The sequence below is a fragment of the Macaca mulatta genome, chromosome 12, assembly GCF_049350105.2.
Source record: "Macaca mulatta isolate MMU2019108-1 chromosome 12, T2T-MMU8v2.0, whole genome shotgun sequence".
Classification (NCBI taxonomy): Eukaryota; Metazoa; Chordata; class Mammalia; order Primates; family Cercopithecidae; genus Macaca; species Macaca mulatta.
In genome coordinates, this window is record NC_133417.1 from 84,031,613 (window position 1) to 84,050,861 (window position 19,249).

Below are 19,249 nucleotides of genomic sequence, written 5' to 3' on the forward strand. Positions count from 1 at the left end.
ACTTAAAATCCCTAATAACACTGTTCCTGATAACTAGCAGTTGATAACTATTTTCAGTTAAGAATTCCTATAAAATTATATATAGGAATTATATATAGCCTCATAAAGTTCTAAAAAAAAAATCTTTAAAAAATGTGCCCACTGCTTTCAAAATATTTCATCATAGTTCTGGCTGTCTTTTGATCTCTAAGTTCTTCATGTTCTAGTACAGGTTCTGCTTTTTCTTGAAGTACAGGAACGAGTGTTTATTCTCAAGCTTTCATGTTTGCTTTAAAATTCTGCAGTAATGTTGAGTCATATTAAGTGTCATACCCACGAATGTTTTTCAGTCTTAGACTCCCCTGTATTTATGCCAGCTCATGGAGTGTCCTTAGTTCTGTGCCTCTATTATAGTATCAGTTGGCCATTTTCTGTTCATCACTGCCTGAGTTTACCAAGAGACTGCTCTTAAGCATAGCCAGCACTAATTGTGGTCTTGTCATGTTTTGTTGTTGGGTTTTTTTTTTTAACCTCATTATTGGGATACTTCATAAATAACAGATTTATGCTCTTGTTGTTTCCACTGGTTGGTGCTTGCTCACTAATACTAACTCCTAGTATGACGTGCTTTTACTTGTGTCTATTAATGGGGTTACATCACACCCTGTCAACCTCAAAACATGATACTCACCACTTGTCTTCCATCTTGCTGGTCTATTATCTTCCTATAAAAACAGCTAATTTGTCAGATTTCAAAGCCTTATTATTTACTGATGAGCTTACCAACTATACCTTTTGTATCTTCAGTGTGTTAATTCTGAACGTACATTCTGACACACTAGTGAACTGGAGGTGAGGGTGAAGGGGTGGTGGAGCTAATGGGGCGGGGGGGCAGCGAACATAAGCAAAGTGCCATTTCCTCACCATCCCATGCTTGTCATGTGAGACAACAGAAAGAAAAAAGAATACTCTATTTTCTATTCTGAAAAGATAATTATAGCAATGATACTTTCCATTCTGTTTATTTCTGGATATTTTGGTTTCAACACTTCTTTATATATTTTATCCTCGAAATTGGTATGACTTCTCTATTTTACAGTCCCAGAGAAATTCTCAGATTTTTTTTTTAACCAAGGTCACAGTAAATAGCAAAGCCAGATTTTTGAAGCCAAGTATTCAAGCTCCAAACACTTTCCATTATATTCATTACAGTTCTTGTTTTAGCTGGTATGGTCTTTCCTCTACAAGTATTGCCATTATTTATGCTTCTTAGCTAAACCTAGACTTTTCAGTAGCATGAATGAAAGTCAAATAATGTCAAATGGTAAGTTTCTACTTCATCTCATCAGGGTATTTGTTGCTCTATATACCAGCATAGTATATTTTCTACTCCCAACTGAAGCTTTTCATTTTTAGGATTGAAAGTTAACAAGAAGTCTACTAATTAGGTTAACTGCTTAGTTATGTTCCAGCCATGTTTTTAATGCTAGAGAATTTTTCCTTTGGGGGCTTAAGAAAAGATATCCTAATCATACAGATCTCACTACTGATAATATACTTAATGGTGCTTGTTTCTGCCTGTACTGAAGATGTAAAGGACATTAGCAGCCACAGTATGTTTAGTTTTTAGTAGCAACAGTATTTTACTATGGCCTTGTGTATTTTGGGTAGGATGTGAGAAGGGGAGGAGTACATAAAAACGCCCAATCTCTACTGACAAGTAACTTACAATATAGTAGAGAATTCTGACTATTTCTTCGAATGTAGACCACATAGTGAGACAGATTCAGCTAACTTCATAATCACATAATTGGTAACAATGGGTTTATATCAGAGAGTATGGTTTACTCATCACTATCAGTAAGGTAACTTAATTGTCATGCTCATACTAAGGAGTATGACACTAATAATAATACCACTCCATATGTCAGCTAATAAGATAATGAAATAACAAACACGTTAAGACTAGCTAACACATGGGAGCAATAGCCAATGTAAATTTCTATAAAGTGAGAAGTATTCAATCTTCTACCTAGCAATGAAGCCTACACCTGCCATCAATATCCCAGCTGGCAGGCTGAGCAGTTTCATCAACATCACCAATGAGTCACCAGAACAGAACAAAGTCACCAACAATGAGGACTGGGAACAAAGCCAATCTGACCTAAAATGAAGTTATCATTTTTGCATCATAACTCTGCTGGGATAGACATGTGTGAAGAACAGATGCCAAAATGCCATTAAATATTAAGTTTACACAGGAGCAAACAAATGATAAGATGAAAGAAAAAAAAAATCCTCAAACAAAAAAAAAAAACCCAAAAAACCAAACAAAATAAAACTAATCCTGCCAGCATTTCAATAATTCCCTGAGATGGGCTAAAGGAATGTGGGAGGTTGTGACATATACCAATTAGAAATGAGTGGTTCTTACGGAGATTTGCAAGCTGATGTTAATTTATGACATAGAAACAGCTTGTGGAGGCCGGGCACGGTGGCTCACGCCTGGAATCCCAGCACTTTGGGAGGCCGAGGCGGGCAGATCACGAGGTCAGGAAATCGAGACCATCCTGGCTAACACAGTGAAACCCGTCTCTACTAAAAATACAAAAAATTAGCCGGGCATGGTGGTGCACACCTGTAGTCCCAGCTACTTGGGAGGCTGAGGCAGGAGAATGGTGTGAACCTGGGAGGCGGGGCTTGCATGGGGCTGAGCGGAGATCGCACCACTGCACTCCAGCCTGGGTGACAGAGCGAGACTCCGTCTCCAAAAAAAAAAAAAAAAAAGAAAGCAAAAGAAACAGCTTGTGGTTTCAAACATATTGCAGTCACTTTTTTCACATGTTCACTTTAAGTGAGCTATGACCCTATGGAAAAAAGTCACTTTAGGGCATTGTTGAATTTTCATTCATAACTCTGTGTATGTACAGATACACATATGAAAGCAGCAGCAAATTTACAGATGAGGAGCAACGACATTCAATATGTTAAAATCAGACTTGACTCATGTGAAACACTCCATTTACAAATAACATTTATGAATCCGGCCTTATTTTACTTTTTGTAGGTAGGATAGCTTAAGTTATATAAAAATTAACTCATTTGGCAATTATAACTCTATGAGTTGATGGTGGAATTACTAACAAACCAGTTCCTTTCTAGCAAAGTCTTAAGAAAAACATTCTAACTACTCTGAAATTCAGTAGAAGAAACAGATATTGAGTACTGATATTCAGTTATTGAGTATAACTAAATATCTAAAGTAGTATCTAAGAATCTAAGAATAGATTCACTTGTAAGTCAGTTCTAACTTTAAAAAATAAGTATATTTAAAACATACTTCAGACTGCAATATAACAGGGATTATTACTAATGCCTATAATACACCATTCATATTTAGGAGGACTGGGCATCTGTTATGCATGAGCAAGACTGGGAATGGGAGAAGACAAGATTCCTTCCCTCAAAAGAGCTTAGTGGGTACAGACATAAACAACTGTAGAATGTGACTAGCACCATCATGAAGACTGAAATAAATAATCACAAAAGTTCATACTCATAGCAGTAAAGCCCCAAAGGACTGAGAAGATTATCAAGTATAGAAAGAACTTCCTGGATGTTCTCAGAAGCAGTGACCACATAAGACAAGAGGGAGCAGTTGAACTTTGCCCTGAATTTCCTGGCATGTTTGACTAGGAAAAAAGGCTGCACCATTAACCTAAATTGTTCCAGAAGGAAAAGGTGATAAATATTGTAAATCTTTAATCAAGGTTGAAATGTCAAGTAGGCAATTAAAAAGAAGTACAGGTCTAGATTTCTGGACCAGATATGTAATCCAGAACACTGGTATAAAATTAAAACCATAAGGATGAGATACCTAGAGAAGAGCCAAAAGCATTCTGAGGACAGGATCTGAGAGAGCACATGTTCAGCAGGCACATCTTAAATTAGGGTTATGCGACTGTACTCACAGTTATTTCAGAGGATAGCATCTTCAAGGAAGGAGACACTGTCTAGGAAAGGTTGCTCAATGGTGTAAATGTTGCAGAGAGAAAAGGGTAAGGGATTCAGACAGAGAAAAAACCATTCAGTTTGGTAACTGGAGGCCACTGTTGACTTTCAAAAGAAGTTTCAGTAGAGTACTATGTAAAACCAGACTACAAGGTGCCGAGTAGTGAGTGATGAGGATGTAGGGGCATTGGATGTGGATTTCTCCAAGAAGTCTGTCAGTGAAGAAGGTTGGAAAATCTAGGTTAAGAGGGAGGGTTGTTTTTTTTTTTTTTTGCATCGGAGGATACATGAACATGTTTGTAGACCTCAAAAAGGAACCAGTATACAACTCGTTTGTAATTTTGTAACAACTACAAGCCTAAAAAATAATTTTTAATCTTTTAAAAAATTTTCTGAAATAAAAATACGCAAAATTTAAATTATATGCATTTCACCATTTAAACTTAATACAAACTTAAAAGCACTAGCATTTCATGATAAATTTTATTTCTAAAGGAGTCATACAGTTCTGTTACTGGACTACTTAAGAATTTATTTTGCTTTTAGACTATAATGAGAAACTAAATTTTATTAACAATTGCTATTTTAGTTCCAGAAAGATTACTCTGATATAAAGGATTACACTGAAGTAATTGTGTATGCCTTCTTCCTCAGCCCTCCTCCCCTAAAGACAAAGTATCTTCAGGGTAGTTAATAATTTTGAGAATATTTTTCAAGTTGAAGAAGAGAAAAATTAGAAATAGTATTCCATTATTAATAAGTTCTTAAAGATCTAAATTGTTCACAATAATTTTTCATGATAAACATGCTTATTTATTATATATACATGCTTACATATGAATTTCCTGTCTAAAACACATGCAACCACCATGAAAAAACAAATATTAAACCATCTTCACAGTCCTAAGAATGCCCTTTTAAATAAGGCACTCATGTTTAGAAATAGGATGTAACTACTAAATTAAATAAGATGTTTAAAGAAGTCTTTTATTAAGCACAAACAACTTTTAATACGTTATCAATACAAATAGGAAAAGGTCTTTTAATGACTATGATATATCAAAGATCTGAAAGGTTTTCTCCATATTGACACAATAAAAATAATCAATTCTGAAGAATTACAAAGTAAAATTTTGAGGACACCACTATTTACTAATAAGAGTTTAACTACTGCCTAAATTTACTAAATCACCTGTGGAGGAAGGGCAACCTTTTTTTTTTTTTTTAATAGAGAAAATTCCTACTCTTATTAGCACCATTCAAAGCTTATTATCAGTTGTTTATCTACAAACTGACAGGTCAGGTAAAGCTTTAAAGCAAGTTTTCAGTGCAATGTTTATAGTTCCTTCTTTTAAGATACTTGGAGTCTACAGCCTCGAAGCATGTTAAGTAATTATGCCTTGGTAATAGCAAGGTGTTAACATATAAAGAGAAATGTGTCATGAAAAGAAATGAGACTTATTTTGGCTGTGAAATGCATCTTAGTGTGGTGGCTAATGCTGTAGTATGTTGACAACATGCGGGATTATGAACTGCAAATCTGTAGGTAGCTGGTAGCTATTAGCTCTCTGTGGTCACCATTTCAGGATGTCTCAGCTGCTGCCTTTTGAGATTAACTAGTTTCATCCTGTCTCTGATGTGTTCTGCAGTAGAAGCCATGTCACTTGGACTCCCGAAATATTGTTCGGTTCTAAAAATCCAAACACACAGAAAAACCTCAGATTAATACAAATCCATTAACTGCAGTGAATACAAATAGAAGCAAAAGTTTACCATAAAAAATCTACATGAGATAGCCTATGTGTAAATATCAGTTTATCTGTGATCATACCGTTTATCTGTGAGCAGGAAATTCAGCAGGAAAAACATTTTTTAAAATGGCATAAAATACATTAAGACATGATGAGAAAAATATATTGGTGGTGTAAAGGTTATATCATGTGTACTTATGAGATAATAGCAACAAACCGAACAATGAAACACTGGAAATATGTGGGTCCAGAAGCATACACAAACACAAAATTTATACATGTACTTGAGTACTACTGGCTGGGGACACCACTTGTCTATACAGCTGGCAAGCAAAATAAATATTCTTTATAATGTTATGACATTGGTACATTAACAGATAAAATCATTAATTTTATTCTACTCTCAAAGATACTGTATTCAGAGTCACAGAATATTTTTAGAGCTGGAAGATTTCTTAGAAATTATCACGCTAATTTCTTTATTTTTTAGATCAGAAAAGTGGAGCCTAGAAAGTTAAATGATGTAAGCAAAGTCACACAGGGAAAAACTAGAATTTGAACCTAGGTCTTCGAGCAGTGAATCCAGAGAGACCATCAATCTCTTTTACCAGGAGAAGGTATAAAAGACAAATCTGTCCAACCTGTCAAACTATACATGGCATAAACAGATTACCATTATATTAATAATTATGGAAAACATTACACACAACTTTGGGAAATATTTAATTTAGCAAAATACCTAAAAGAGATATAAATAAGTTTTAATATGAATATAAAGTGGAATAAAATAGCAATTCCAAAATGTTAAAGGTAGATGTGAACTTTGAATATACAGTACTAACATTCTTTTATCTTAAAAGGATGAGGAAATGACACATGGACTATCTGTGAAACACAGACAAGAAGCTGAAGCAAGCATAAAAGGGAGAGGTGTTCCTAGGCTGACATGGGTAGAACAGGAGGCTGATTGTGTGACAACTGGTTGTGAAATGTAGGAATCAGGGAGGGTAAGGGATCCTGGAATGGAACAACCAGAAACACACCTATAATTCTGTTACTAGGTTACTAGCTGAAATTTGTTCTCTTTTATTGCAGATGTAGGTGACTTCAGGTGACTTTAGCCTACTTCCAATTGTTCAAGTTTAGGTGTGGCTTGAGATAACATAAGTATAGACTATGAATAATATTCTTTCAAGGGAATAAAATGCCATCTTTTCAATATCAATCCCAAATAATCACTAGAAGATCATGGCACAGTAGTAGCAGTGCTTATTATGTGTCAGATCTGTTTTAAGTACTTTGTATTTATTTTGCTCAGGTAATTCCCACGCCCCCGTAACCTGAGGAGGTAGGAGTGTTACATGGCTGTTTTTAGATTAGGTAATTGAGGCACAAAGGTTAAGTGGCTTGCCCAAGGTGTTATAGTGAGTAGGTGGTAGAGCTGAGACCTCTGGCTCCAGAGTACACAGACTCACTCCATCACACTATACCACAATGTTAAAGATACTTGTATTTTTATTTAATGGTTTGTTTACTCTATCATTTGAATTAAATATCCTCTGGATTATCTCTAAATTATTTTCACTAAGAATCAGATCTAAATCACCGGGAATGAAGTTCCTCCTGATTCTTTTCCTGGTCCATTTATTTTGCATCAGATTATTTCATATTTTTATCACTGACTATTTGAAATGGAAAGGTGTAAGAAAATCAGGATCCCATCCCTTCACACATGAAGAAATTAGAATGCCATGTAACATGGTACAAAGAGAATAGGTTTGGAGTCACACAGACAGACCTGAGATTGTATCCTTACTCTAACACTTAGAAGCTGTGAAATCCTGAGAGCCTTACTTAATCTCTCTGGGCCTCAGTTTCTTCATTTGTAAATCAGGAATAATCATACTGGTTTGGTCCTCTTTGGTCAAAAGAAGGTGAAATGTTTCACTTGGTACTTGGCATATACTATGAACTCCCTAACCATTAGTCCCTTGTCCCCTCTTCCTTTTCCTGAATGAAGCCCCAAGCCACACTATTCCCTACCATCATAGCCAAGGCTAGAACCCAGTGTCTTAATCTAGTCAATGATCATTCTACAACAAGCTGTCAAGAAGCAACACATCTGATGTCAGCAAGTACCATTACTGTGGCTAAGAGGTGTGGATTTCTTTTCATTTTAAACTAATTTATCGTAGGAGTTAAAGATATGGACCAAACCTAATTTATTTGGCTTTTTAAAGAATAGATTTCCTCTTTTAATGATTTCACTTTAAGACCACATCAATAAAAAATAAAATTATAAGAACATGCCCCATACCCATCAGGATAAACTACAGGAACAGTTAATCTATCCAAAAGTGATTTCCCAACTGCTTCAATTTCATCAAATTGCTCCTCATCATTAATAGCTTCAGGCTCTTCTGGACAGTCCTGCAAAATCTGCAGCAAATAAAAGAGCAACATCAATTAAGAGACACAGAAAGGTCTGCAGTTTCAGAGGATCCAAAAAAAAAAAAAAAAAAAGAGAGAAAAGAGAGACACAGAAATGGAATCAAGCTCATACAAATGTGGTAGATTATAAGGCATTTTCTTGTTCTTAGCATCTTCAGGTATACCACTATGTAAGATTGATCTATTATTGGCAACATTCTTCAAGAAATTCAAACAACAAAATGCAATACATAATTCCTACTAACAATATGGTGATTTCCAAGAAAGAAAATGCTAGACTACTATTTGGAAAATAAGTTCAACCTGTCCTTAAGAAGTATTCTTTCATTTATTAAGTGCCATTTATTGAACAGTTTACTCCATGTTTATTTAGCAGCCTGGAAGGTGAAGGAGGTATAGACTGTTCTCAAAAGGCACACAGACATTACAAATGAAAAATTATATGAATAAAAAACAACAGAGTACAAATATATAACTGATGTGACAACTTAGCTCGATGATAATATTTAACAAGTGATCTGCTGGCTTGAGTTAACTGCCGTAAAATGATTAGGTTATAATTCAAATATGGGAATCTCTATAGTCCTTGATGAGATACTGTTCTTCACTTCACCCTAACCATTACTATTTAAATTAAACCACAAGAAAGAACTGCAAAATTTGAGAGACAGAGAAGAAAAAGAAGTACTCATTTTTACAACTTTTCTTTGCATTACACTTTAGGGAATTCAATCATGTTTACTTCAGCATTACTCATAAACAGACATTTTTGTATTTTAAAACTCAAGATTTAATTCAGATATTTTTCTAATCATTATACTAGACAATTGGCTTATAGTTGTGGTTATTTATATTTATGCTTAATGGTGTAAAATAGAATACAGTCAAGAAGAAAGTAATATCTGATAACAAAGGGTTTTACTTAAGTTTGTACAACCTAAGTAAATCAAATTTAAATCAAATTTACTACAAACAAGACAAAGGCTAGGTAACAGAAAAAACAATGGAAACAACTTTCTATTCAAAAAAATCTTTCAACTCTATTCATTCTTATATGACCTCATTAAAAGGTAGTTAAAAGCAGTATCCTAAAAAATCATCAGTGGGCCAGGCACGGTGGCTCACGCCTGTAATCCCCGCACTTCGGGAGGCCGAGGCGGGTGAATTACAAGGTCAGGAGATGGAGACCATTCTGGCTAACACAGTGAAATCCCGTCTCTACTAAAAAATTAAAAAAATTAGCTAGGTGTGGTGGTGGGCGCCTGTAGTCCCAGCTACTCGGGAGGCTGAGGCAGGAGAATGGCGTGAACCTGGGAGGCTGAGCTTGCAGTGAGCCGAGATCGTGCCACTGCACTCTAGCCTGGGTGACAGAGTGAGACTCCGTCTTGAAAAACAAAACAAAAGTTATCAGTGGTGCTAGACATTGGGCCAATGGTCACTCTTTGACAGTGAGGTGGTGGGGGGAGCAGTACTGTGACTACAGGAACGGAGGGGAGCTTCTGGATGCTGGTAATGTTCTGTTTTTTTGAACAGTAAACTGATTACACAGGTGTGTTCACTTTGTGAAATCTCACTGCACAGAATACTTGTGGTCTGTATGTTTTCTATGTTAACAGTATACTTAATAATAAAAAATCCTCATTGAAACAATCAGTAAACAAGTTACACCATTTTGTATACTTCCATTTATCATTAGGCCCATGTTCATCAAACACTGATCTATGGAGTTCAATGACCAGCTGAGAATGAGTTAACTATGGACACATCCCAACAGATGTACTTCATAACTCAGAAACTGTTTAATTCCTGAGGTTCCGTGCAACATCTGTTCTATGGATCGAGTTAGGTTTGCTAATATCTCAAAGTGTATTGAACATTCCCTACGTATAAACTTTTATTGTAAGAGATCAAAACAAAATTAACTACATAATAAAGTTCCTTTTCAGAATGGATATGTAAGGCTTGGGTACAATAAATTCTTACTACAAAGAGTAAGAAAAAAGTTCTATTGAAAATGTGTCCAAATAACCCTGCATATTTTATCTTTTGTTTCTGGAATTAATGACCTTAATTCATTGAATAATAAATTCTAGAATGAATCTTTAAAGAACCCATATAAAAAAGCATTTTACTTTTGTCCTTATTTTTTTAATGTCCCTACTTTATAAAATCACAAGGTGCCTTTTAGAAAATGTGTGACAATTAATAGCAGTTGCCAAAGCAAAAAGTTTCCCTTCCAGGCATAACGAAAGAGAATGAACTCATGATACTCTAAAGAACAGAGGGCATATTCTGGACACCAGGCTTGGTGAGGAGACAAGTGTAAAGAGAAGACTACCACGTGGTTCTAGATTTCTTTAATCACAGCTCTCCAGCACTGGTAAGAATCAAGAATTTAATTTGAACTCTCTAAGGCAATATATTATATCTAAGCAAACTAACAATGGAACTAATATAAATATTGAAAAATAGATCAGTCATATAGTTACATTACTAAAATTAACATACTTTAAACACATATAATAAATACCACTGAGAATAACATTTCAAAAAAAAAGCAAACCTTTTCAGCATTTGAGTGAAATGCAATAGCCATTTCCAACCTATGTACTCTCTCTTCAGATGCTATTGTAAATTGTTTCCATACTCTGTTCAATCGAGGAAGCGTATCCCCAGATGACCGAGAAGTGCAACGCAAAGACTGGCATAACACCACTGTGGCCTGTAGCAACTGTCTGCCATAGTCATAAGTGCTCTAAAAAAGAAAAGGAAACATAAAATTATAAAAAAAGAATTCTTAAGGATGAGGAAAGTGTGCAGGAAGACTGTCCTTACAATTAAGTGACACTACTAGAAATCAATACTGAATAAATCTAGTGGCACTTATTACTACAAATTATCTGTGTGTATAAATAATAAAGGGGAAGCAATATTTTTGGTTAGTTTATAATAAGTTTCTTGGCCAGGCACAGTGGCTCATGTCTGTAATCCCAGCACTTTGGGAGGCTGAGGTGGGAGGATCGCTTGAACCTAGGAGTTCAAGACCAGCTTGGCCCACATAGCAAGATCCTGCCCCAAAAAAATGAAAAAAAAAATTGGTTGAGTTTGGCCACACTTGCCTATAGTCCCAGCTACCTCGGAGGCTGAGGCAGGAGGATCACTTGAACCCAGGAGTTGGAGGATGCAGAGAGCTATCATTGTGCTACCACATTATATCGTAGGTGACAGAGCAAGGTCTTGTCTCAAAAAAATAAATTGTTTTAAAATTTTTAATTAGAAAAAAACTCTCTTTCTGTTAGGCTTCCCCACTTCATTCTGTTTCCCCCATCACAATCCGCCAAATTTCACTGGCCAGAAAGAATGTCTGCTTATGAATTAATCAAAACTACTTTCAAAAGAAGGTGAAATTAGGCACTTTATATTCCATATAGGAAACTACACCTGTTACAATGTGAACTCATTATCAGGGAAAATAAGATACTTATTGGCGTGGCGCCGTAGCTCACACCTGTAATCCCAGCACTTTGGGAGGCCGAGGTGGGTGGATCACTTGAGGTCAGGAGTTCAAGACCAGCCTGGCCAACAAGGTGAAACCCCATCTCTATTAAAAATACAAAAACTAGCCAGGCGTGGTGGCCGGTGCCTGTAATCCCAGCTACTCAGGCGGCTTGAGGCATGAGAATCGCTTGAACCTGGGAGGCAGAGGTTGCAGTGAGCTGAGATTATATCACTGCACTCCAGCCTGGGCAACAGAGGAAGATTCTGTCTTTAAAAAAAAAAAAAAAAGAAAGATACTTTTCACCACAAAAAAGTTCTGTATTATTATGCTAACACTAGTGAGATGCAGAAAGTGAGGTTTCTTATTTACTGATATTAACATCCATTTCATATTAACTTCTGTGAATCAACAGCTGGATTGCCTAAAAAATGCCACAATATATAGCATAAATCAGAGGGACCATGCAGAACATGTATTCAGGGAAACATAAACCCTCTCAAGTTTATGCAGGCTAGTTTTGATGCACCAGCTGACACTTTCTTAATTCTGTGATACTTCTGGAATAACAAAACTAACCTTCTTGTACTTGGAGGGTAAAGTTACATTATAATCATGCAGAAAGCTATTCAAACACTGAACTTGTGGAAAAGGAAGATAACCAGTTTTGCACCTGTGCAACATCAACAAATTTTCTATGCTTTTCCAGCAAAACTTTCGTTTCTTGAGCATCATCGCCCAATCTGATGTGAGTCTTAAGCAGAGCATCCAGAAGTTCACTTAGCCATTCTACTGCCTAAACAAAAAGACATAACAATGAAGCTGGATTCAGAACTCTTTACTTACTGTATCAAAATGTCATTTATACAGTGATTACTATCATGTGATTAATGAATCCGTTAATTATAACCTAAAGTCTTAAAAGTTTATTTCATTCAATGATAAGCTACATGAATTAATTACCTCTCCTACTCCTCAAAATTTTTTAAATCTGAAGGCAAGACATACTAAAGAAAAGCATTCTTTTAAAGTTAGTATCACATAATAAAAGATCATGTATTTCTGTATATAGATCCATCAAGATTGCATTATAGATTTGTGTTACTATATAAAACCAAAAATTTTCTCTAAATCAAACTGAAATGATGTTCTCTAATGATAACAACAAAATATATCAAATTGTTTATCTGGTGTTGAAATTTCTCCTGCAGATGCAAGAGAGCAAAATGCAATGTGCTCCACCAGATTTTATCCTGGATGTAACTGACAACCTAATCAACAATAATAAATAATCCCAATCTCTAGCTCAATAGAGGATTTCATTGAGAAGATTAAGTTAAATGAGATCAATAAACTAGCTGGAAATACTAAAGTGTATTCTTCAACAGGATAAACTAGAACCTGACTTCAAGAATTTACTTTTTAGGACCATGAAAAGTACACTTTTGTTTGTAGTTAGATGAAATCAATCTTCTAAGAAAAGCTAACCACATAATATAGCTGGCTGGTCCTTACCTGAGCAGCGTCTTCTTCACATTTAAACAACTGCACCATCTGAAGCATCTTTAACCTTCGCACATCTACCATGTCTTCACATCTAATGAACCCAAACAAATTTAACTCATCATTTCTGTTTTATTGATTACTATTGTAACATCATCATTTGGCATGTGTGTTTTATAGTACACTAAAATACTTAGTCCTACACAATGGAGAATCCAACTATTTTGTATTGATTTGTAAGAATTTTAGGGATATTTATATCAATGTTACATCAAAACGTCAAAATACCCAAATGATACTCAATGACAAACCCTCTTAAGGATAGCACGGATTCTGCAAAATATTAAAGCAAAATGTAAGGACAACAGTACACTAAAACCCCAAAAATCTCCATTGCTGTTTAGCATCAAACAAGTTTCAAGGATAAAAGTGTAATGTTTCTCAAATATAGGATGATATTTTTTTGAGACAAGGTCTCACTCAAGCACCTAGACTGGAGTGCAGTGGCACCATCATAGCTCACTACAACCTCAAACTCCTGAGCTTAAATGATCCTCACATTTCACCCTCCCAAGTAGCTGAGACTACAGGTGTGCACCACTATGCCCAGCTAAAGAAACTTCTAAAAATTAATGCTTTTCATTATATTACAGTACCTAAAATAATATATATATATATATTTTTTTTTAAACCTTCCATCTACATTCTTAGAAACAACTAGATGGAGGGCTTAAAAAAACAAAACAAAAAAACCCTACTGACCTCTGGGTGTAGAGAAACACAATTCAAATTATTTATTAATCTTGCTGTGGTCTGTTTGGATAATATAACCATTTAAGTTTTTAAGGCAACTTAACCTAACTTAACTCTGGTTCCTTCATTTCCATGCAATTCTGTGTACTGCAGGTGGGATGGAGGACTCCCACTGCAGTCTCAAATGCCTATAACAAGTTACCAGTGACTGTGCTCTACTGTACTTGATGTCCTTAAAGAAAGTTTAATAACAATATAGAAGTAGGTATCACAAGGCTTTAAAAAAAAAAAAAATAAAGCAGCTCTCAATAAAAGCTGTAATATGACATTAAAATTCAGCTTGGTTAAAGTAATTCCACAATGGATTGAAGGGAAGTGATACTTATTTTTTAAATATGAAACTAAAAAACAATGTAGGCCACTTTAATGATGAAGATGGTATCATACACATACTGTATTCAGGTATTAATGTGTGCTGGGGAAAATATAAGATATGGTCTCTACTATCAAGATGCTCCCATTTGCAGAGATGTAATAAGTACTATTATAAAGCTATTTAAAATGTTTTATAAGAGTAGGGAGGAGCACGTGACTAACTTGCCTTAGAAGTCCGAAAAGGCTTCCTAAAGTAAGTATCCCTGAGTCTTGAAGAGTAAGTAGGAATTCACTGAGCAGAAAATGAGGAAGGAAGTATTCTTAGTCATGGATGCATGAAACAGCATGATGCTTTCAGGGAGATAAAAACAACTGTGTGATTTTATGGGAATGTTATAGAAGATAAAATTATGCAAGATTGGATTATGAAGGGTCTCCTACATTATTCCAAGAAGACTAACTCCATCTGAGCAAACAGGAAGTCACTGAAGGAAGTTTTACACAATTGCCGTACTTTATGAAGATTACTCTTATATACAAAAAGCTGGAGTAGCCAGGCCAGAGGCAGATAAGAGTTTAAGATCTTGACCAGAAATGTTTGAGATTCAGAGACAGCAGAACCTGGACATTTGATAAGGGATGAGAAAGATGAAGGATTTTAGGATAAATCTCAAGTTTGGTAGCTGATGGTAACTTTAACTTAGGTAGGAAATTAAAAAAGGAGGGCAAGTTTAGAGGAAAAAAAGAGGAAAAAAGGAGGGCAAGTTTAGAGGAAAATGATTCCAGTCTGGACATACTAGGTGTTCTGGTTTGGATTTGGGTTTTGGATTTGTGTCCCCACCCAAATCTAATATCAAAGTGTAATCCCAATATTGGAGGAGGAACCTGGTGGGATGTGATTAGATCACGGGGGCAGATTTCCCCCTTGATGTTCTTGTGTAAGTCAGATCTCACAAGATCTGGTTGGTTAAAAGTATGTGGCACTGTCCCCTTCACTCTCTTCCTCCTCCAGCTGTGTAAGACATGTCTGCTTCCCCTTCATTCTCCCACCATGATTGAAAGTTTCCTGAGGCGTCCCCAGCCATGCTTCCTGTACAGCCCACAGAACCTTGAGCCAATTAAATCTATTGTCTTCAGAAATTCCCCAGTCTCAGATAGTTTTTTATAGCAGTGCGAGAGCAGACTAATACCAAAAACTGGTACTGGGAGTGGGGCACTGTTATAAAGATACCTGAAAATGTGTAAGCAGTGATGGAACTTGGCAATAGGCAGAGACTGGCACAGCTTGGAGAGTTCACAAGAAGACAGGAAGATGAGGGAAAGTTTGGAATTTCCTAGAGACTTGTTAATTGTTGTGACCAAAATGCTTATAGTGACACACACAGTGAAGTCCAGCCTGAGAAGGTCTCAGATGGAGATGAGGAGCTTATTGGGAACTGAGGCAAAGGTCACTCTTGCTATGCTTTAGCAGAGAGACTGGCAGAACTGTGCCCCTGCTCTAGTGACACGTGGAACTTTGAACTGGAGAGAGGTGATTTGCAGTACAGAGTGGGAGAAACTTCTAAGCAGTAAAATGTTCAAGACTTCACCTGGCTGCTTCTAGCAGCCTAGGTTTGTATTTGTGAGCAAAAAGACGATGTGAGACTGGAACTTATATTTAAAAGAGAAGAAGAGCATAAAAAGTTTAGAAAATTTGCAGCCTAGCCATGTGGTAGAAAAGAAAACCCCACTTTCTGGGGAGAAATTCAAGCTGGCTGCAGAAATTCGCATAAGTAAAGAGTTGCTCAATGTTTATAACCAACACAATGGCAAACATGCCTCAAAGGCATTTCAGAAGCCTCTGCGGTAGCCCCTCCCATCACAGGCCTGGATGCCTAAGAGGGAAGAATGGTTTTGCAGCCAGGCCCAGGGCCCTGCTGCCCTGCACAATCTTGGGACAATGCTCCTTGTGTCCCAGCCATTCCAGCTCCAGGCACGGCTAAAAGGACTCCAGATACAACTCAGGCCACTGCTCCACAGAGGGTGCAAGCTGTAAGTCTTGGCGGCTTCCACATTAAGCCTGTGGGTGCACAGAGGGCAAAAGTTGAGGCTTGGGAGCTTCTGGCTAGATTTCAGAGGATGTACAGAAATCCCTGGATGTCCAGGTAGAAGGCTGCTGCCTCATTGAGAACCTCTACTAGGACAGTGTGGAGGGGAAATGTGAGGTTGGAGCTCCCAAACAGAGTTCCCTGGGACACTGTCAAGTGGAGCTGTGAGACCCCAGAATGGCAAATCCACTGACAGCTTGCATTATGCAGCTGGAAAAGCTGTAGGCACTCTATGCCAGCCTGTGAAAGCAGCCAAGAGGGCTGTACCCTGCAGAGATACAGGGTGGAGATGCTCAAGGCCTTAGGATCTCACCTCTTGTATCAGTGTGGTCTGAATGTGAGACATGGAATCAAAGGAGATTATTCCAGGGCTTTAAGATTTCCCCTGCTGGGTTTCAGACTTGCATGGGGCCTGTAGCCCCTTTGTTTTGGCCAAATTCTCCCTCTTGGGATGGGTGTATTTACTCAGTATCTGTAACTCTGTTGTATCTTTGAAGTAACTAATTTGTGTTTGATTTTGGAGGCTCATAGTTGGACAGGACTTACCTTGTCTCAGATGAGACTATGGACTGTGGACTTTTGAGTTAATGCTGAAATGCATTAAGACTTGGGGGACTGGTTGAGAACGGATGACTTTATTTTGCAATGCGAGAAGGACATCAGATTTGGGAGGAGCCAGGGGTAGAATAATATGGTTTGGATTTGTGTCCTCACTCAAATCTCATGTTGAATTGTAATCCCCAAATTTGGAGGAGGGGCGATATGGTTCAGCTGTGTCCCCATCCAAATCTCGCCTTGAATTGTAGTTCCCATAATCTCCACATGTTGTGGGAGGGACCCAGTGGAGGGTAATTGAATCATAGCAGCAGTTACCTCCATCCTGTTCTCATGATGGTGAGTTCTCATGAGATCTAATTGTTTTATAAGGTGCTTTCCCCTTCTTCACTCTGCACCTCTCCTTGCTGCTGCCATGTGAAGAAGGATGTGTCTGCTTTTCCTTCCACCATGATTCTGTTTTCTGGGACCTCTCCAGCCCTACAAAGCTGTAAGTCAATTAAACTTCTTTCCTTTATAAATTGCCCTGTCTTGGATATATGCTTACAGCGGCGTGAGAACAGACTAATACAACGGGCCTGGTGGGAGATGACTGGATCATGGGGGCATATATCTCCCTTGCTGTTTTAATGTAAGTGAGTTCTCATGAGATCTGGTTGTTTAAAAGTGTGCAGCACCTACCCCTTCACTCTCTTCCTCTTTCTCCATCCAAGTAAGATGTGTCTGCTTCCCCTTCCCCTTCCATCATGATTGGAGGTTTCCTGAGGTTTCCCCAGCCATGCTTCCTGTACAGCCTGTGGGACTGTGAGCCCATTAAGCCTCTTTTCTTTAAAAATTACCCAGTCTCAGGTAGTTCTTTATAGCAATGCAAGAATGGACTAATACACTAGATTTCAGCAGTACACGGGGCATTCCGCAGGCGACACTAAGTAGGCAACTGGAATTATGGGTCTATAGCACGGGAGAGGGTCTTGGTAAGAGCTGTAACTACTAAACTATGATCTATTAAAGAAAGTAATTCAAGTAGTGTTTAGAAGGTCCAGGGAGAACATACAAAGAAGGGAATCTGGCCTCAGAACAAACTCTAGAAGTGGTAACTTGAGCTAGTGGCCAACAAATCAGTGACAAAAACCAAGAAGAAACAGAGAAGGATCATAAATGTGTTTTCAAGAAAGACGAAATGAAAGAAAAGTCAGTTGTGCCTGACTCTAATCACAGTTAAGCAAGTCAGGACTATAAGTATTCTCTGAATTTTAAGTAAGATCCAGCATTTATTATGTTGGTAATGCTGGTAAGAGCAATGTTGAGTCAAACAGTGAGGGTAGAAGTCAGACTGAAAAGGGTTGAAAATAAATTGGAGGTAGTGGGTAAGTAGTATGAATGTACTGTAAACCTATCCAAATGACTTAGCTGTGAGGAAAAAGAGCTCTAATGCTAAAAGACAAAGAGTTGAAGAGGAAGACACACCCATGTGTGTGACTATTATTTTTAAAATAGGAGAAATTTAAGCATTTAAGTGAAAGACAGGAAGCAGAGTAGAGAATGGGATTTGATGGAGTTAGGAGTCAGGAGGGTGATCAGAATCAGAGCCTAAATGGAAGCTCAGCTTTGAGAAGAGGAGAGCTCTGTCATCCTCTGTGGTGTGAGAATAAAGCAAGTTTGCAGATAGGAGGGAAGAAATTTCTGCCTCATGACTGTTTTCTCTGTGATGTAGAAGGAAGCTTTCTGTGAAGTTTTGTTGATGATCATAAAATTTTTAAGTGTGCAACATTTCATATAACCATGCTAGACTGTATATATTTCATAGACAATTTTAATCCTTTACTTTGCAATACTTTGTAGTTGCTATTGCAAACTGAATTTTCAAATAATCTTTTAAATTTCTGGTTTTATAGAAAATGAAACTAAACATCACTAGTCCATTGTTCAATCCTACTACAGCAAATATGAGAACAATGAATGTGTGACATTCTGTAAGTTTAGATGAAGAAACAGATCAATGGAGATGACAAGTTTAATGGCAACTCTAAACTAAATGAAATGTAAAAAGCAAAATTATTCTTCACAAAGTTTTTTTTAAAGCAGAACAGAGTCATAGACTACATTGGGGATATGGAATATGAAGTAGTTGAGTATAACTGAAATTTTTACAACGCAGTAAAAAGGAAATGGTACCTAGTAATTGAATAAATTATTACTATTTGTTAGTAAAATTATACACAGTAATTATTACATTCACCAAAAACCTACTATATGTCTTCTATATAACAGTTAAGAACGTTTTGTCT

At 36.9% G+C, this 19,249-nt stretch overlaps 1 protein-coding gene across 12 annotated transcripts in view; it reads right to left on the reverse strand.

Moving 5' to 3' along the window:
- Positions 1-4,414: 4,414 nt before the first annotated feature.
- SESTD1 (SEC14 and spectrin domain containing 1) overlaps positions 4,415-19,249 on the reverse strand; it is a 157,184-nt gene continuing 142,349 nt past the window's right edge. For 5 of the 12 annotated variants that reach the window (XM_028830492.2, XM_077956395.1, XM_028830491.2 and 2 more), the window contains 5 exons: positions 13,204-13,285; positions 12,362-12,484; positions 10,756-10,947; positions 8,059-8,180; positions 4,455-5,680 (listed from right to left, as the gene is read on the reverse strand). In XM_028830492.2, the coding sequence (XP_028686325.1) occupies positions 5,551-5,680; positions 8,059-8,180; positions 10,756-10,947; positions 12,362-12,484; positions 13,204-13,285 (649 nt within the window). In that variant the 3' untranslated portion in view covers positions 4,455-5,550. 12 annotated transcript variants of the gene reach the window in all.